The sequence below is a fragment of the Helicoverpa armigera genome, chromosome 21, assembly GCF_030705265.1.
Source record: "Helicoverpa armigera isolate CAAS_96S chromosome 21, ASM3070526v1, whole genome shotgun sequence".
In the NCBI taxonomy this organism is placed as follows: domain Eukaryota; kingdom Metazoa; phylum Arthropoda; class Insecta; order Lepidoptera; family Noctuidae; genus Helicoverpa; species Helicoverpa armigera.
The window spans coordinates 3,586,651-3,608,344 of NC_087140.1; the positions used below are offsets into that span (position 1 = coordinate 3,586,651).

Here is a 21,694-nt window from a genome sequence, read left to right on the forward strand (position 1 = left end):
CTTTGGGTGCTTTGAGCAAGTTTGGGAAACTACGTTATACTCATATTTTAAACGTTTAGAAGTTCCGCTACCAATGGGTAAAGATATTTTGGCAATTGTGAATAAAAATAATGTCTGTAAAATTAAGTGGCTTCTGAAAAAAATATATTTTACTAGCTTCTGCCAGCATTTTTACACAGCTGTCTGAAAAACTACTTCACGCAACTGGTTTAAAAAGTAACCTATACCCTTCTTCGGTAAATAGACTACGTAACACTGAAATATTTTTTAAGGAACTAATGAACCGATTTTAAAAATTATTTCAGTGTTAGACAACCCATTTATCGAGAAAAGGCTGTAGGCTACTTTTAATACAGGGCATAGTTGCCCACGGCATGCCTGTGAAACCGAAGCTAGTATTAGTATAGATACTAGCCACAAAACTTCGCTATTAGTTCAAAACAAAATGCACTCGCTATTCGCTCTCTCTACAACACAAGCCTTATAAATAAATTCCTTGAGGTTTTACCAACGCGTCTGACAGAATAGTTAATAACAAGCTCAATTTTAACTGAAATTACTTTATTACTTTTGTTTCTACACGAACAATTATAGTATTTTTGGAAATTCTATCCAATTTTAGACTACTGTGTGTCTGTGGTATTTACTTTTTAAATTCAATCTAAAATAAGACATCCGTGAATATCATTTGAAGGGTTAAAATTAGAATTGGCATTTAAACTTTGGAATAATATTTGAGTAATATTCATAGATAGTTTAAAATGTCTGACGTCATATATTGAATTAGAGACTTCATGGAATTTGTTTTTCGATGATTGCTTTTATCATTATCGAAAAACATATGACCATGGCTCTGTCTATTTATTCTCTTTATAACTATAGCAAAATGGTCATAATAATGTGGATAACATTACCTGGATTACTACAATAGGTATCTCATAAATAATTATTAATTACCTTTAAAAATGTTTTTACAATAAATAAAACTGACTTCATAATATACCCAAAAACATACATACAACAGTGGACAGTGATGCGGAGGAATACTTCGACGCCTGATCGATGTTCTTTTATGTTAATATATATTTTGTATATAGTATTTTATTTTTAGATTTGTATAAAGATACATACATAGGTCAAACTTTTTTTTTGAAGTCGGCTTAAAAAATATTGTTGCGTAGATACCGATCTTTTCCTCACAAAGTAAATCTTCCTTATCTAAATATTGACAGTAAACCCTACAGCACTTCAGGTAACAGATAGGATTCCTGTCACAATATCACCCGCCCCGGTAGCGATTCTCGTTGAATATATTTTCGTCCGTATATTCTGAACTTGTATATTTACTTAACCCGGTGAAACGGTATGGGAAGAGGCGTGGACAAAGGTATATTAATTTTGTACTGTAAATAAGTATGTTGTTTTTGTGGGAATTTTGTTGATATTTTGTTTTTCGTATTGTTAAAAAGTAGCTAATTTAACTGTTCTTTAAGTTTATTGAAAGCTTAAACGATGTCAGGGTCAATGCATTTTGGAAATCAGATATCGTTCAGTAGCAAAACATCAAAGCAACATTAATTTTTAAAAAGTATCTGTCATTTTATTTGCCGATTTTCCCAAAAGAATGACTATCTCAATTCAACCGCGTAAAAGAATTTTTAATATCAAAGAATCTCCGATCCTAAAAATGTTCGGTACATACTTATATTTTATAGGCACGGAAACGAGTAGAAAACTGAAACTGATGATGAAGTCGTACATAAAAGTAATAACAATTAATGAATCACTTTCAAACGACCAACACTCAATGAAAACCGGATCTCCATACAATATCATGACAAATCTTTTATCTCCCCGACTCTCTCGATTTACCCCTCAAAACGTTCACGGACATCAAGATATACCCCATACCCCACCCCGGGAACTATTATCCCGGACCTACATATCGTCAGATGCTAATTGTCCGGATATCCGGGACGTTAGACACACGGATAAGAATCTTCTTACATTGGTCTACACGCACACTTGCCCTGAACGTTTTACTGGGAAAGTTTCAATAGCTTTTTTTCTGCGCAATAGAGTAAAAGAGGGGCTATAAAATCATAACTGTTATTTTTGGTGGGGTATAAAAATATTTCATGTCAACAATGTATTTGGTAAGAGATATTTTTTCAGGTTATGAGTATACAAAATATATTACCTATGATTATCGTGTTTGCTAAATATTTATAAAATATTGGAACATTGTTGACGAGCCTGCAAAGACAAATAATAAATAATTAAGTAGATCAATTTTATTTGTAACACCCTAATGTCGAAACTACTGCTGAAACAATTTGAAAAGTTTTTTCACTGTTGGAAAGAGAGACTGTCCCCGGGTGACGACTATATTATATCCATTCATGGTAAGAACAGCTATTGAAATAAAAACATTAACCTTTGACTTATTTCGTCCAGGACATATGACGCGAGAAATCGCAAGTAAATCCTAGTATATGATACTTCTACGAAGTGTGAGGATGTGTAATCAGCACCCAATGATATTATCTCTTTGAAACCAAAACACAGCTTTGAAACTCAGAGGCGTTCAGGACCGTTCATCTGTATATCCGTCTTAAATATAAATGGTTACTGTACTTATCAGTAAGATCTGTTTATGAAGATGTGAGGAAGTGTCACTATGCCTCAGTGAGTGTGTACTCGGATTTAGTAGTAGATAATTTGGTTCTAATGAGCTTGGTTAGATTACTGAACGAAGATAGGCGTATTTCGGTCCTTTAAATCGTTGAATCTCGGAAACGCGAGGGAAAATTGATATCTGTGTTGTATTATATTTTGTGAGAAACAAGAAGATCCTACGTTTATTAAAAATTATACTTGTTTACATCGTTTTCACGGTATGTGACTGAGAAGGGAATAGATGTTAGTATGACGGCTGAAAGAGAAACGAAAGCGAAAATCATATGAAACCGACCCCAAATAACTTTCGTCGTTACGGCAAAACTTTAAAATTACTTAGGTAATAACATTTTTACACTTTCGATAGCATTATTTGTTTTAATTGTAGACGTACCTACCTACCTACACCCAGTCTTTGTTTGCAAGGACTACAAAAACCGATCCCATCAGAGGCGAGAATATCCTTCGAAGATGATGACATAGTTTTCCATTGAGACCTCGAAGACCCTAACACTCATACACTAGATCGTTTATACCCAACTCTGCGACCTAAACTTACCATAATGTCAGTTTCAGTTCACACGCAATTCAAGGGTACCCAAATTATGTAAGTTCCTATGTTAAGCGTAGAGTATTGAACCAACCGGAGACGTCATGAGCGCAAATCTGGAGTCCTATAGTCTACGGAGTTTCTTGGCGGTTCTTCTCCGTAAGACCCACTCCTTGGAACCATTCAACTAACTATTGAAGTTTCGTAAGAGCCTAAAATAAGTCTAAACAAATAACAACCTTTGACGCATCATCGTCTTTACGGACACGACAAAATTGACAAAAACACGCATAAACCTGACGCGTACATGAAACGACTATGAAAGGCGCTCTGGTACGATCGACAGAGGGAAAATATCAGCAATGGCATGTCCAGCAAGTTAAATGCTCTAAGAAGTAAAGGCTTGTGAAATTCCATGAGTGATTCGGTACGTGTGACATAGTCTAACAAATTATACTGAGCAAGAAGTTTCAATGCGTGGTGATTAGACTGTTGTCAGCTGTATAAAGTTTCTGACCCCTAAGTTCTATGATTTATCGTTTTATTCCTTTAGCCCTTTGCTCATTTGTTCGCGTTTCAAACCAAATTTATATTTTTTATGAACAAATAGATGAGCATTCTTCTCATCAATTTTAATTTTAAACTAGCCCACTCGCGGTTTCATCTGCGTCCATAGATAACTGCTTTCCATAGCCGGATGGTGACAAAAATTATCCTAGGTCCTTTTCAGGGTCTAAGCTACCTCCCCTCTTACTTTCAGCATAAACGGTTCAGCCATTCACGAGTTATGGCGAGACTAAGGGATATATTGATACATTTTTAATTACTTACATAGATTTTCTCCGGAAGAAAACCCAAAGCTAAACATTTTTATTTTGGAGCTTCCTCAACATTTTTGCATTAACAGCTACCCAAAAATTTTAGCCAACTGCAATATAAATTATAAACAACTGTAAATACTTCCTTTTGACAGATTACCGTCAAGGCTGGTGATTACCAAGATGAATTTCACCATCGTAATGTGTTAAATTTTCCAACTAATTTGTATGATAACACCCTCCGCTTTAGGGTTACCTAAAGTAATTTGCTTTCTAATTTACTGTAGAATTTTGTTATTTCAACGTTTAACTTGAGTTATTTTGTTTTGGGCGGAATTTTGGCGTAATTTTCAGGTTGCATGTAGTTACATACCCGTATCTACTTAAAAGTAAAAGTATGTGGTTTAGTGCAGGAAATACATTTACACTGGTTAATTTACATAGTTATGTAAATTTATATGTAGTGTGTAGTTATATAAGTTTGTATATTTTCTTCTCATCGAGTAAGCTGCAGGTTTTGATCACCTAACAAGCTCGAGTGTCAGAGTTTCCTCAAATCCACCTGACGGCCTCTTACGTGGAATTGTTACAACGACTGCTACTGAGCAGCATATGGGAACGCCGTGGCTTTACTTGGCCTCTCACACACGGAAGTTTTTATGTTAAATATTCATTCACACAAGAGATAAGAAGTTTTAGCCTTTTTTATTAATCCGCTTGTCGACAGTAGCTGAACTGAAACTTGCCATTGTTATCTTCTTTAAAACAGTCCTTACAAATGAATAACAAATAAGCGAACAAAAACGAGAAGGAAATGAAAGTTTGTACAAATACAAACTCTTTAATGTGCTTTTTGATATTAAATAATTTACAAAACAAAGGAAACCAACAGTTTTCCTTTGAGCAACGTTTTAGTTGAAGTATTGTAAATATTAATTGAAACTTCTCCATTCGGTTTAAAGATAATTTATTGATAAAGTTAGTTTTGATTTTCGCAAACCATTTATTTGTTAAATGGTATACCTAAAATATTTGTGTAAATTCGGTCTCCATTCTAGCCTAATTGGTCCTTACCCATAAAGCGAACGGAATCGGAGTGTAAATTTTCCTACCACGTTATTTACTGTCAACCAAGAGTAGGTAATCCAAAAACATAGGGTTTTAATGACGAAGCACTCTAACTTTTTGAGAGAACCACTTTTAATTCTGTATTTTTTTAATTCACTTTTAATTCCATTATTAATACCTGTATCTACCAATAATTGATATTTGATGATTTTTTTACTAAAGGTGTAATTCAATCAATAATATGACCTTTCTCTTGTTACAGATAACGCCGAGCAATGCCGCAAACGTAAAAACAAAACCAAAACAATGTGAAAATATGAATTGACCACATGATTTCAACAACCAACTACACACACACAGTGACACATGTGAACACACTACAATACGACTGTAGAAACATAACATATAACTACAAAAATGCAACACATAACTGCACCTTCGAAACTGGTGAAGAATACGACCATCAAGGCTTTGGGAAGACGAACTTCTCCAATGCGACATACGCGATGTCGAACGACAATTTTACGGAGTACGCAGAAATTCCGTATTACATAAAAGCGACTTCTATGACTTTCTGTATAGTGATAATGTGTCTTGGTGTGATAGGGAATGTGATGGTTCCAATAGTGATACTAAAGACTAAGGATATGAGGAACTCGACGAATATTTTTCTGGTGAACTTGAGCATTGCGGATTTAATGGTCCTGTTGGTTTGTACGCCGACTGTGCTCGTGGAGGTCAACTCGAAGCCGGAGACTTGGGTGCTTGGGAAGGAGTTATGTAAGTAGATAATAATTATTATTACCTACTAAATAATACAACTTATATGGCAACGTTAGTGGTCTTTTTTTATAGTAGGTATCGGTACTTAGTCATCCTATATGAATGAATAGGTCATATTTTAGGAAAATATGACCTATTCTTCATTTTAACCTTTGGCTTACACCACTATCTTCGGTCATCAGTTTCACCCGCGTCCCGTTCGCGCATCTGGGTAAAAAGTCGCCTACATAGCTTTCCTTGATAAATGGGCTAAACACTGAAAGAATATCTAAATCGGACCAGTTCTTAGATGCTACGATTATCGGATCGAAATAAAACCCTTCAACGTTATAATATTAAATAAGTACACAATCAATAGGTATGCTAAACCAAACACTGCTTGTCAACTCTTGAAAGGGCTGAAAAACTATATTAAAAGCACACATACTGAGTCGAAGATCACATCACAAGATATGAAACTCGTGCATGACATACAAAATATTATTCATGAGCAGTTCGAACGAGAATGAATGGTGGATAATACTGAATGAAATGCTGAATGAATGAATGAATGAACTGCACTTTCGCACTCGAAGAAAAACGACAAGTTTGTAGAATATGAAACGTGTTTTTTTCATGAATGGGGGAAGTGCAAGCAGTTTTTAAGCCACTAATGAGCGCTCGCTAGTACCCACAGTTGAACTAAGACATAATGCTAAAAAATACTTCAGAGAAAATAAAAGTGATGAAGAGAAAAACTAGATTTCAAAGGTTATTTTTTTGTGCGTATCTATACTTATTTTATGAAGAGTTTGTTTTGTTTACTTGACCACGCTAATACCAAGAACTACTGACTGATTCAATTTGGAAAAAATATTTCAGTATTAGATAGCCCACTTATCGAGGAAGGCTACTATATGCTTTTTAAGCGGGTGCGCAAAGTATTGAAAAAACTTGTGTGATGTCATATAAGTTTATCATATTGGTAAATACTAAGACATTGCAAATAAGGTTCTCCACAAAACTTTTTTAGAGGTTTATTCACTAACAGCAATAAAAAGGTATATCAATAAATATTTTTCAGGATTTGACGACATGACAAGATAAAATACCTACACTAACCTCACAGATATAACTTCAGCGTTTAATTTATTTATTTATTTATGTAACTTTATGCAATCCTAAAATTACAAAGGCGGACTTAATGCCATAGGCATTCTCACTAGTCAACCTTAGGGTGATGCAGAGATAGCATGGCAGGTGCAATAATAACTTAAAAAGACATCCTCATTAGAAACCTATTACATTCCTAATATTCCTATAGGTTGTAAATATAGTGTGGGTACATATTTGACTGAAAATAAAAGATACATTTCCTATAACTATCCACGGTACAATTTCAAATGCCCCGACATAAAGTTCCCGGCGGACTGTAACTGATACATTTGCCACTAAAGTGCAAACAGATCGTCCGTCGCGTTATATTGAATGTATGTCTTTACAAATGGCTCAGTATTGGTATCAGCTATTCAAATAAAAATAGTTGTTTGTATGTTTTCCACGTATATTAGTACTATTGGCAGCGTCCGCGTGGTTCTATTATATTTTCTGTATCCATGATGACCTTCATTTTATGACAGCATCATAATCAGCCTTTTTATCGTCCCACTGCAGGGCACAGGCCTCCTCTCATAAAGAGAAGGAATTAGCGTCAATCGGAAGATAAGACGGATTGGCAATTAGTCTTTAAAAGACATGGTTTCCTGGTAATGTTTTTCTTTAGATTTAGTTTTTAGGTATTTATTTAACTACAAAAAAAATATTCTAATTATTTTTACTCTTTATCATCTTTTTACTGACTATCCATTTAAAAAGCCCGCTATATACGTATACTCCTCTTATTATACAAAATGTTCCTTTAGAATATCCATACAACAAATACATATACTCGTATGTATTCAGATCTCGTCAACATAAGTAAGCAGACACTGACAATCCTCTCAGTCATGGGCCATTAAATAAACATTATGAGACCGAAATACTTTGGACTTGCAAACATGTACAATATAGATTTGTTCGTAGCTTCTATTTATTGATAAGATTAATAATTATGTTGAACCTTATTATCACACTTCTACTGCCGTAAAATTGAACAAACAAATTGGCCTTAAAAATAAATAAGTTTTGAGTTTTGGATTAAGTAGACTTTATGAAATTCAAGTGTCAATAAAATACTGGTTGCTTATTAGTATTAGTGCTCCCAAAATCGTTCTTTAATTGCATGCCGAGTTATTCCACATTTCATTTAATATCAAGTCATAATTTTAACGTTTCTTAGAACATAAAATAATACACTTAATTCTTCATAAAGTCTTTATTTAAATAAGCAGTTTAATTAGTAGCTCGTAAAGCTAAGATTTTATCAGCAATTGATTGCCGGTTGCCATGGTTACAAGATAAAGTCAGTTGCTCTTAATATTATTATTTTAACATTAAAACTCAATCTTTATTTCTTGGTATGCTCATTAAAGTTCGTTAAGATACCGACGGGTATATTTTACAAGTTTGACTGCCAATCCGACCACCCTTGTTAATGGGATATTATAAAAAATCTTGAGAAGTGCGAGTTGCAGTCAAGTACTGTGGATTCCGTATATTATTTGGCGATTTTGTATGCTGTATTAAAATGACGTAACTAATCTTTAACTACTAACATCCTTGTTTTTTCATAGCTCTAATAATCTGTAGAATAATTTATTATTTCTTCCCAACTTCATATCACTTTTCTTTTAATTTTAAAAATATAATTTAGGTAAAAATGATAGGTAAAAGTTAGGTAAAAGTGTTAATTTTCAGGCGCCTTCAAAAAAGTGATATCAAAAGTGGATATCAAAATACATCAGGTTCTATTTCATTCTCTACGGAACCCTAAAACTTAACTTTAATTGTGTTTTAAGAGTATATTCCCTTTAAACGCGTGCTTAGTAATGCCGCTCACTTAAATCGCGTTATTTTGAAGTCTTCTTACACAAATATGAAATAGCGAGGCAGAGTAATTTGGGAACGTTCTTTTTAATTTTGAGAAATAACTGTAAAGTATCATCAAGCGCTTTTAGGCCCTAAATGTGTACATTTTAAGCGTAAAAGTCGTTTGCTAAATGGATTTGGTGTGTTTTTGTAGGATCTGAATATTATAATACATGTATACTTAAAGTTGCAATATTTTCAGTTTAAATGTTTTTCAATTACAATAAAATAAGTGTTTTGTTTCAATGTCAGCTTATTCAGTATCATATACCTATGTACCAGAAAGGTTTTTAATATTGTTTTATTTTCTTTTAAATGGGTCAGTAGCTTTGACGTGAAACCCAAACAGACATACGGAGTCACTTTCGCATTTATAACATTAGCAAGGATTAAGGTCAACCATGAATGCAAAGCTAATACTAAAAGCTATTGATTTTATATATGTGAAAAGGCACTTCACCATCGAGGTTATCATCATATGAGTAAATAAAAGTAATAATATTTGTTCAATCAACCTCTTAAGTTATCAGAAGCTCGATATAATAAATCATAAAAATTTTAATAAATAAATAATAAGCGATGAGGTAGGTATTATTACGAAAATAATTATTTTGGATACAAGTTTTGATTGGTATTATTAAAAGACTACACTTGAAAGCAATCGAATCGGGGTCAGTTGTTTTTTTAATTGTAAATACATCCGTTTAAAAAATAACAATACCCATATTTTGCACTATATTCAAGCATAGTCATATAGCATTCAAGCTGCATCTTATTAGACTTTAAGCCCAGCCCAACATAGTTGGGAGAAATGCTAGGCAGATGATGTATTTTCATCTAACCCAAGTTAGCTGGTCTCAAGTGTACTGTCATTATTATAAAAGCAGATAATAAAAAAGCTTTAGACCAGCTTTAAAACCAGTCCTTTTGATCCGCAATTTAATTTAAATTAATTAGCCATAATAAAGTAGCGGAGCGAATCAATTTGCGAAGATATTTATTGGATATTCGATCCGTAAAAAAAAAACGTTAGACGGCAAGGAAAGATTTTTGCGTATTCTTGAAAGTAATCTTTTCTCTTTGATGCTTATAATTTGAACTGATAAAATCCAAAATATTTTTTAAACTAGATTCCGCTCCTGGATACCTCGGATAAAAAGTAGCCTATAACCTTCTTCGAAGGTAAATGGGCTACCTAAACATTAAAATACTGAATTTCTTTCTAGTTGTAATGTACTGGATATTACGCGTCGCGTCGCGTCGAGCGGGACGGCTCTGTGTGGTGTTGTCCGTAATATCTAGTACATTACAACTGCTCAGTGTCGCGTCGCCGTCCCGTCCCGCCGCGCCGCGCCCGCTGTGTGCAGAGACCTTAATACAACTGAAACAAATGACTGAAAACAATTGAAAACTATTTTTAGTAGAACACTGATTTCTCAATTATTTAAAAATAGCTACACACACATGTTATACGTCGATTGTCTGCTAAAATTAGCCAGACGGAACAATGACTGCGGATCAAAAGGTCATTCGTACGTGTAACGGAATGTATTTTTAACTTACTACAAGGAAAGGTTGAGAATAATAGAAATAAAAAATATAACTATTTTACCTAATGGATAAGACAGTGGTAGATAAAAAAGGACTTGTATTTGTAGGACGTTAATTGTATAAAATTACAATCAACGTCCACCAGTGGTTTCACCCATGTTCCCCGGGAGCTACTCTGCCTAAACCCCTGGCAAAAATGTGACTATAGCCTTTCTCAAAATTGTGCTATCTAAAACTGAAATAATTTTTCGAATATGTCGAGATCAGCTCGTTCAGTCAAATATACACTTGAACTTTATATATAAGTAAGTGTATATAGTATTAGTACAGGTATTGCCTGGGTTTTTCAATATTCGACTCGTCCCTTTTACAAAACAGATACGTAAAAGTATATTTTCTCCACTTTTCTCACCTCTATTTCTGCTGAAAATGGGCAGTTGTCAGTTATTTTATTTTAATAAAACTGTTCGTAACAATACAATAACCGCTGTTCTCTTGTAACGTACCAATACCCACTAAATAGGTGACCATTCACAGCACATGCTGGCTTTGTATCAAACGACCAATACAAAAACTATATTACCACGAAATTCAACCTTATTTTGTAAACCACAAGGTTGAGATTCCTTTGCTATTGAGTTCGGAAGCCGAAACCGCGAAATGCCCTAATTAAGTGCAATAAAGTAAATGTTCGGCGGAGATTACACGTGCGACTTTTAATCGTGCGATTTTTTATCGGGTTCTGTGTTCGATATGCTATTGAGTGTACCTCTATTTTACTCGAATATTGTACTTTTCTTTTTGAAATCTTGACCATTTTCAGCAAAATAAAACAAATACAATGTATAATAATAAAGGCCGATTTTTCAACCAACCAACAGATAACTTTTATCTGAAGAATAGGTTTGATGTGTTTAGATAAAACTTTACACATACACATATTAGGTAGGTACTTGATGACCCCAACATTTTAGGTATAAGTTTTAATACCTGTAGTAGGTACCTAAATTTTGTGTTGAACATAAAATAAAGCATTGTATTTCCCAGTCTTTATGTGGTGAAAAATACCAATAATATGGTTCAAACACGCAGTAACGTAATTATTGAGTCAACTTTACCTCGTGATAATATAGTTTTTATACTGTTTTCGTGCTCATTTTCATTAAACAAACAAAACTATGTGAGCGTAGATTAAGTACTGTAATGTAGGAGGCACGAAAGTACTTGAACTACTTTAAATAAATATATTTGTACACCTGTAGTAATCAAGTGGCGCAGAGTAAATTACTTTACATGGCTTGATAAAAATCGTTTATGTATTTATACTTTTTGCACAATGTACAACAGTGAACTTAATGCCTTAGGCATACTCTACCATTCTACCTTAGGGTGGTGGTGAAAATTAAATATAAGTCATCATCCTAATTATTTTCTATCTAATCAGGGTATTCTATATGTATGTTCGCCAATATATTGTTGTAAACTGAACGAATGAATACAAGTAATCACATTTTGACTACCTATGTAGGTATAATGAGCAAATATAATAGCAACATCATTTTATTTTCCTTAAGAACTAAACTTTACGTAACTTAACAAAAACTTGATTCTAAACTAAAGCAATTCTAAGAACAAAATATTAGAAAGTTTCCAAAGTTATTGGAGTATGTTAAGACATAACGTCTTATCCAGATATCTGAACAGTTCAAGAATATATCACGTGGAAGCAATATTTTATTGTAGTTTGGTTCGACACCTACTTATATTAAAAACGTGAGAAAATACTCGCCAAGAAGTGTAGTATCGTGCATTCAATATTAGACTTGTCTGGCTGGTAAAAGTCGCATATTTTAAGTGAATTAAATTACTTAAATGCGAAAACCTGTGCGGAAGACTGAAAAAACATCTGAACATACATACAAACTTTTGGATTTATGATATTCGTAGATTTACAATCAATTGACAGTCAATCAATCAATTGCTTACGAAAGTCTCTTGGTTTCATCCTAGACACCACTGAGTGACAGTTTTAAATAGTCTGAAGTAAAAATACAGAAAATCTCACTAACTAGAACTTATTGGTCTTTTCTGATAAAAAAAAATCCGAGGACCTGGAAAACAGTCAGTAGGCTCATAGCGTTTAGAGAGTTTATCGTAGTAAAACACAGCACAATTTTTTTGTATGAAAGTGTGCACAAACCCTACGTTCTTGGCCGAATTAAAACAAATGTTCTCTGAAACGAAGAGCTTTCTTTTACGAGAGTTTTATTAAGTGACCGCTTAGTGTAGCTAAGTATAGATCTTCAGGTGTTAAGTGGAAGTAATGAGAGCGATTTCAAGAGCATAATCGTTAAGTCAATGACTTGGATAGACCAACAAGTTGTTCGCATATTTTTTTATTAGTACTAAGGTTTGGGTAAACTATTATATGTGCCAACGTGCCTTCCGAAAAACTTTATCCGTGTTACCACAAAAACTTTTCAACGTCAGTTTAACACTTGTCTAAAAATAATGTGGCTCCAAAATGAACCATATGTCAACGTCATAATTTGTCTTTTTTTTTGACAAGTCTTAAACTAACGTTAAAAAGTTTTTGTGGTAAGACGGTTACTTTTTTGGTGAATCTTGACTAAACCCTTACTAATCTTATAAATGAGAATTTTACTCAATGTCGCACTTTCACGCCAAAACTACGGAAATGATTGAAATGAAGAACCATAGGTTACTTTTAACCGATTTTGGTAAGTAGGGTAGTTCTCCCGAACTTGGGTAAAACTTCTTTCGCGTTAGGCTAAAAATCACTAACCGATTGTGAGAGCCAAAAATTTCACCAGTCGTGAACCTCACCTTATTCAGCATACCTTTAAGCCAAGTCTACATTTTGGCAACTTAACTTTATACCATCTACAGAGAGCATACAAGTCCACGTTGAATTTAAAATTGTATTGTCTTAGGAAATATGGATTTGGCAAAGCGTTTTATCTGTATCTACCTAATGTACAATTATAATTTACATTGCCATTTTCTTCAATACAGAATAAAAGGTTTACCTAATTCTGTAAATATGTTGTCTACTTCAGCGTAAAAGGCTTAACTAAGAATATATACGATTAAAACATTTTTTGATGTGTGCATTTTTTGTAAAATGTGTGCCTAGGACTCAGTGATTTAGTAGAAAATTTCACTTCTTATGTACTTTACTCGACTGCCAAAAGAAGTTATGTTTTTAAAATTATGCACAAGCTTTCACTCTGCCAAAATTTCAATTGCGCTTGCCAAATCTAACCGCAAAAACGGCTTCTATGCCTATTAGCATATCTGCGCCTAATTTATGATAAAGCGTAGAGCACACTGCAGTGCGGACGCCAAAAGGCTGTATTTAGACTGTTGTTGGATCATAATGTGTGTGAACAGCTTTATGACAGATTGTAGTTTAGGTAGGTACGTTTTGAATGCTAGCTGCCAAATGCAACTGCCGACCACGGTTGCCGCGACTGCATTAACCGGCGGCATGTGCATAACTGCTCTGTATAAAACATGAAACCATCCTCCGAGCCTTTTTCCCAAACTACGTTGGGGTCGGCTTCCAGTCTAACCGGATGTAGCTGAGTACCAATGCTTTACAAGGCGACTGCCCTATCTGACCCCCTCAACCCAGTTACCCGGGCAACCCAATACCCCTTGGTTAGACTGGTGTCAGACTTACTGGCTTCTGACTACCCGTAACGACTGCCAAGGATGTTCAATGACAGCCGGATGATAAATTTACATGAAACCGTTTAGGATCAAAGCGGTAGTAGCACGTGCAGTTATCCTCAGACATCGACCGATGTCATGCAGTCGCTGCAAATGCGGTCGGCAGTTGCTGTTGCCAGCCTGTTTTCAAAATGTACCTCAAGGAAGTTTTCAGTTTAAGACAGAGATGGAGTGATGAATATTTTTTCTTATTTTTATATATTGATATATTTTTTCAGTCGCGAGTTTCTTTAACTTGCCTGAAAATATGCTATGTGTATTGTAAAATAAAGTATAGTTTTACCTATGTCCCATATCTTAAATTCTGAGTATGTATTAAGATAAAAGCTTCATATAACTGCTGTTTAAATTCAGCTGAAGTATTTGGAATGGAAATTTTATCTTGTTAATCTAACCCACTTACAGGTTTAAGTTTCTGCGAATACGACAGTTTTGTAAGCCTTGCTGAACAATTTTATTTTCATAGCGTACACTTAGTAGTTTTGTCTACTAAAATATTTTTCTAATCATAGGAAAATTCTGTTTTCCATTTGAGTTCTTTATGAAAGTTCAACGATGTTGCCATCTTTCTGCCTAAATAAATGTCAAAATAGGATTTCTCTTACCTAATAGGTATGCTAGAGACAATTAAAATATATTTAACTTACCTATTAAAATAAATAATAATATAAATAATTGTGTATCACCATTTCATTAAAATCTCAAAAAGGCTTCAACGTGTTGGCTTGGGCCCAACGTTCACCTACCAAAAATCTGGGACTCACTCCCGTGGTTTTTTAAAGATTTACAAAATAAAAATAATTTATAGCGATCTAAGTATAGATAATACTAACTTAACTAGCACCGGGTAACTCAATACCTGTTTCCTGCAAGTCAAATCAATGTACGGCTTTCAACAGAACTCGAAGCTTCCGTAGTATTTGTCAATATCGGGACGCTATATACAGTTTCTACTCAGGACAGTAACTGCATTCAATTGCAACTTGCAACAATTTGATGACAAGCGACGTATACTTACGTACCTATAGCATAGACATATAAGAGTAGGTAAAGTTATCGGCACGAATCTTGAGCGCTGACCTTCATCTGCGCAGAAGTGATTTATTAGCAAAGAACCAATCCCGAGTGACTATGACGCGATGCACTGCGGGCCAACCACCGTTAGCCCGCCCCCGCGCCTCACTTCATACCACCAAAGGGACCCAATAAATTACTTCTGCGTAGGTGAAGGTCAGCGCTCATGATTCGTGCCGATAATTATAATGCTAATAATCCCCATATATGTATAATGGGGTTGCCATTGAAGCATTCTTCGCCTATAGGTAAGACTTAATGCTAGAATTTGATAGTCAGAAAAGAAATAATCCTTCAAGTTTTTATGTGTACATGAGAATTTATGCTTAACGCTTGAATAAGAACTGAGCAAATGGAATTAAATAATTTGAAAATACCGTCCTACATCAATTTGAACCCAGGATCTACACAATAGTGAAACGATCAATTGAAGTAGTATTATAATTTATTATTCAATCTAATCTACCTATCAAAATTGTATACTTACGTAGTGCCTTAAAATCTTATACTTACGTAAATAGTGCCTATATTCTACCCAAGTAGCAACTGCCCCTATCTAATTTTAGCCTAACTCTGTGGGTCGAAGCCCTTCGAAGGTTTAGAATATCGAATTTTTAAAGTATTCGGTATCTTCTGTTATTGGATATTTAATCTTTACCGTCCTTACGTTTTAGTATCGTGTGACGTAAGCGGTGTATAATTATGTTAATTAGTACTTAAATGTATGTCTTTAATACGTTTGTTGACTTCTTGACAGGACGAATTTGGGTGTTTCTTGTTAAATGGTAAGAAGGTGTACCCACGGGCCACGCATGTGTTACAAAGACAGGTTAGATATATTTAATCCAAAGAGTAGGGCTAGTGAATTTTGATTCCTTTGATCTGCACTGCGTGTGAACATCTTGAATAATAATATACTTAATAGCTAAACTGGAAGAGTTGAATTACAATTAGTACAAATTCTCAGTATAACTAGATCTTTAGACTCTGTAAATTATTTAACCTGACCTCCTAAACCTAGTTATCCGAGCAACTTGCCTCTGGGCCCTGGCCCTTGGCTATACTGGTAAAAAATATAACTACGTTGTTTATTATTAACTTCTGAAACTAAATTAACAATGTAAGTAAACCAGAATACCAATTATTTAAACCCTTTACAAAATACCAAACCAATTTCAATACCATTGTCAAATAAAACGGCTTTTAGGGAAATAGGAAAATTAAACAGACAAAAAAACACACATTTATCTGTAAGCAATAAATCACGGTGAACCGAAAAGCCTATATTTAGTGGATAATGTAAAAACTATTAGCCGTAATGCGGGCACGATTTATTGGGCCCTATCTACGTTTTGGGTCACTTAAAATCTATTTTCCTGGTATTTTTATCATGTGACTTAGCAACAAGGTTTTCTTGGAATGTACCTATTAAATATATTAGAACAAAAGCAAGCCTACGCACTGGAAATTATTGAAACAAAAGCGAAATATTATTAGCTATTCAATTGTTTATTTCAGAGTGTGATGAACTCTTCCAAATGGCTTAGGTATTTCACTTAGGGCATCCTATGCGGCGTCCTATGTGCTCTAAGTGGAGCAAGGCAAGGTACGTACCTACTCCATCACACATACTTAAATGATTTTTTTTAGATTACATAACATGGTTCTGTATGAGATACTAAAAGCGACCTATATATGTTGTTGTAGATTTCAACAGGATTTGTGGCACTAATCTATCAACGAGGAGGCATGCGTTCAGTACCGGAGTACCTACTTTTATAATGACGACGATTTACACATATTTAGTTTCCAAAAGTAAATTGAAAAGATCTTAAGTCCCATTTTTGATTAGGCTACATATGAAAAGCGAAGTATGTATTAAACAAACTAAAAGATTTGTACTCTGGTCACCTTTTACGACGACCTCAGGCAAACATAATTCTTTATTCTTTTCCACGCCTTACCCATAGGTGCTATTTATAGCTTAATTTAACAATACCTAAGTGTACAATATATCACAGTATTGGCTTCGAAACTGCCTATAAATCGCCATAAAATCACACCTAAACTAAAAGCCACAGATTTTAATTTGTGCCAATATTCGGCCAAACTCCTGGCTGGACCCATGGAGAACAAAATGACTAGCGGAGGTGCCATAACGGAAAATCGCCTAAGAAAGTAGCGCACCAAAATGCTTGTGAGCGGAGGACGAGGAACGTTACTGTGTTCGCCCTTTGGACTTGACCATTTTTTTTTGTAATACCAAAAATTGTTGACAGATGTCTTAAATAACCCGAACGCCTTGTTACTACACTCGTAATTGGTCGTTTTGGGCATGCCCGCACTACGAATTTGACCTAGAAGAAGGCGCATGACCTACCTGCATTATGGCATCTCCGCTCATCATTCCTTACTCCGTTGCTGGACCAAAACCAACAATTCTTTTTTACGAGGTCCTTTGGCGCCGCGTCTAGGGGCCGTTAAACGCCAAGTTTTAACAGTATAGAGTATAGATGATATATCATAATGAAATAGTAGTTTTGTTTCGATTTGCAAGGAAGTCTTACTCGATTTTATGGTCTGCCGAATTTGTTTCTATCGAACTCTGGGCCGTTTTTCTAGAACGAGAACTTTTGTGATAATCATGATTTTTTAGTCCATGAAAAGGTGTTATCCAAAGGTATGCTCCAAAAAATTTTTGGAGCATGACATAATCTTCATAGTAGTAGGTTTATCTGTGCCCAAACCCTTAAAGATTCTTATGAAAACAATTCGTGTTCGACCAGAACTATTTGCTTAAGAGCCAATTATGGCAATTCTATCAGTTGTTAAGAGCAATTTTCTAACAATTTTGTTCTTATGTACCCTTTAAACATCATTTTGAGTAGAAGGTACTATTGTAAACTATTACGGTGACATATAATATAATGTTAAGGTATATAGGTAGGGTTAGGATCGGCAGTCCACTTGCCATATGATCGAGCACAAAGGTTGCAATTTCGCGTACATTCTAGAAATGTTCACACGTATTTTGTTACTATTTCGCAAATCGACCGAAAAAACCATTTGTGTGCGTCACAGTGCACACCGGTAAAGTCTCGCCTTCATAATGTAACTTTTGCTCTTTAGTTTCATATCCCAGAGGTTCTGACTTTTAGAAGTGCGTGGGTGAGCACCTAATCAAGAAACATAGCGCTAAGTTGCATCTAGCTGCGGTCTGTGTTGCATTTATAATTTATTGTATTATATAGTAACCTCATTCATCTTGTTTTGTGCAACATATTGCGATAGTCTAGCTCTAAAGTTATTAGGGGAGCTATTTTGGTACTTATTATAAAATCAACTTGCATAAACGTGATAACATTTTGACGAAGTTTAAGAAGGGAATGTATTGATGTGGATCACTGTACTTGTCAATTTGTTTGAACACGCCAATCTATGGAACTACGGGACTGAAAAAAACTTTCAGTGTTACAAAGCCCATTTATCGAGGAAGATCTTTTTTTTCCGGTTTCGTAGAGTAATTCCCACGGAACAAGAGTAAACCACTGGCGGAAGCTAGTTCAAATATTGACAAGCTAAAATCATTATGTAACGAGACATAACACAGCCGGAATCCGGACGAAATCTGATCAAAAATGTTAAGAATAGAAATGGCTATAGTAAACAGCCATAGCCTGTAATCATTTCTGCCAAAATTAGGGTAAAAAAATCTCTTGAATCTTTCAAATACAAAAATGTACGAGTTTTTTGCGAAAGTATTCTCAATAGCCGTTTTTAAGACAAAAAAGATCCCGAAAACACGAATTTGCACTAGATGGTAAGTGGTGGAAGAGGATAAATAAATCCTAAGGAATTTATTCTTAAGTTACTATAGTAATATTTTAAAAGGGGATTGTAATTACTGTGCCTAAAATTGTAGGACTCATTACCCGTTCTGGAATATTTATGATCTGTTTATTTATTATTTGAACTAAAGGTCAGGTTTGTAAGGAAATACAAAATATTATTGTAAGAACTACCCCATCTTCAAAGGTTTGGTGGACCTAAAAAATCTGTAGTTTAGTGTAGATACTTATGATTTATGCATAAGTAGTTCGAAAACTTATAGATATAACCTACCTATATGCATAAAACTTCGCTAAGTTTTCATTTGCAACGAACACCTTTATAGTCGCAAGGGCGATTACTAAATTTAATTTTTGGATTTCTGGTTTTATGTGTCAAAAGGGAAATCCTTAAATTCGAAATATAAAATCCTACCTTTTTTGTAAACCCGCAAATTACTGTACCTATTATCAACACTAGTGCCACCACCATATTACCAAACGACCAAAAATTACCCCCCAATTTCAACCAACCTTTGTTCCCAGGTCTGGCAGTACCCTTCGTGGAGCTGACAGTGACCCACGCATCAGTGCTCACGATCCTTGCCATCAGCTTCGAGCGCTACTACGCGATCTGCGAACCCTTGCGAGCTGGATACGTCTGCACGAAGACGAGAGCAACCCTCATTTGCGCGCTGGTCTGGTTCTTCGCGGCACTGTTCACCAGGTAATTTGTAGTGGCACGTGGGTGGGGATGGTACTTTGAGGATCAATGATGAGTAGAGGCACAGCTTTGGGAAAAGATTTTGGTACTTGGAGGATTTCTCAAATTGATTGGTTGTTGAGATCCAAATGGGTTAAGGGTAATTTGCACAACTAATATTTAGTTTATTTGGATTGGGCCTTATCGATGATATTTTAACATTAGATGCAAAACGTATTTTGGTTGTCATGTCGGCGAATTTTTTTTGTTTTTTTTTTTTAATATATATTTTATATAAGATTACGAAAGTAAAGACCATATTAGTCCTAGGTCGTATACCATCTCTGCCCACACATCTCCTAACTATACCTAAGCTATAATATTCATAAGTTACGTGACGCCTTGTATCAATACACATTGGTGACCACCAAAACGTGAAACCAATTTCTAAAATTCCATAAAACTGTGTTATTTTTTGCATCAAAAGCTTGGTGTTTCTGTGATTAACGAAACAAAGTGCTAAGTGTACGTGTGTGCTAAAAATCAGCGCGAAAACGCTGAAAGTGAGCTTATAACAATGCTATATTAACTAAACGCCCAAAATGGACTATGGGTGTTGGTTTTGCTTGAAGCTAAGCCCTAAAAATGATTGTTATAATTGGTTTGAAAACGGATACCGTTCCGATGGTTCCAGTGCTACAATTTATCATGTTCCGAAGATCCGTTTTTGTGGATTTAGGAACTGATATATCATCGAAAAATGGGATTTTGTACTTCGATAAAAAACATAATTCATGTGTCAATCATTGTGAAGAGTTATTGGCATGTGAATGAAAAGCTAATATTTTCTATTTTTCTAAATCCGTTTAGATCCGTGTTCTACCATTAATCTTGATCAGTCGGCCCTTTGATGGTGATTACGTGTTCTTTCACATTGTACCTACTTAATGTTTTCTATTATTAAGTAAGCATTGTTACTTTTTGGAACACCAAGAAATTCTTTCTAACCTGTTGCAGTTACGTTGAAGGGTCTTGACCTATAATGATATGTCACTTGATATAAAAAATCTTTAACTATAATATGTGCACCTCGGAAAGATTCTCACCTTTTCTCTTTAAATCAAATCCTTTTATTTTGCAAAGAATATGAGTACAAAATAAGATGTTTTAACACTTTACACAGGAGTTCCAAGACCTCCTTGCAAAAGAGAAGTAAATAAGAAAGGAGAATATTTTTTTCTTTTGATATGGATAGGGATTTAGTTAACAGCAAGCTTCGATGCACCGGATATCATTTTAGTGCTCCTTAATTCCGCATCTCGGTCTATTTGCTTCCAAAACTTTCTCAATAAATGCAAAAATTCACATATTCAGCAGTTTCTTGGCGTTTTATTGATGTGTTCATTTCATATTCTTCGTTTATACTCCTCGGATGCTCTTACTTGCACTGCTCGTATTGGAATTCAATAAAATCCGTATGGGTTCTAAAATTTCTATTGATACTTGCAGCTTAAGGCTATCTTTCAATGGTTAACAATCGGTATTGTTAACTTGGGAATTGTAAAATATACGTATAGATATTTTATGACATTTTCGAATTTATCGTTCGTATGCACTTTTTGAATGTCAAAAACAAAAGAGAGACGACCCTACCGGGTTGCTACTTACCTATATGTTTTTTTTTAAGAAGTGGCAAAACGTTATCAGTGTAAATATTTGGAAAAACTATAAGTAGGTTATAAGAGCAATAGTCGTGAAGACATTTCTTTCAAGGTTACATATCTGACCTTTTCTGATTAGTTGTTATTTATCTTTTGACACCCTTTTCCTTCAAAGGGCTTCCAAAAACTTCTCAGTTGATTTCATTTCCTCGGTCCCA

The 21,694-nt window shown here is 34.7% G+C and overlaps 1 protein-coding gene across 1 annotated transcript in view; it reads left to right on the plus strand.

The window, feature by feature from the left end:
* LOC110374305 (uncharacterized) overlaps positions 1-21,694 on the plus strand; it is a 93,785-nt gene that overhangs the window by 56,178 nt on the left and 15,913 nt on the right. Inside the window, exons 2-3 of the mRNA XM_064040230.1 lie at positions 5,378-5,895; positions 19,659-19,839. Of these exons, the coding sequence (XP_063896300.1) occupies positions 5,445-5,895; positions 19,659-19,839 (632 nt within the window). The 5' untranslated portion in view covers positions 5,378-5,444. The remainder of the gene's footprint in view (positions 1-5,377; positions 5,896-19,658; positions 19,840-21,694) is intronic.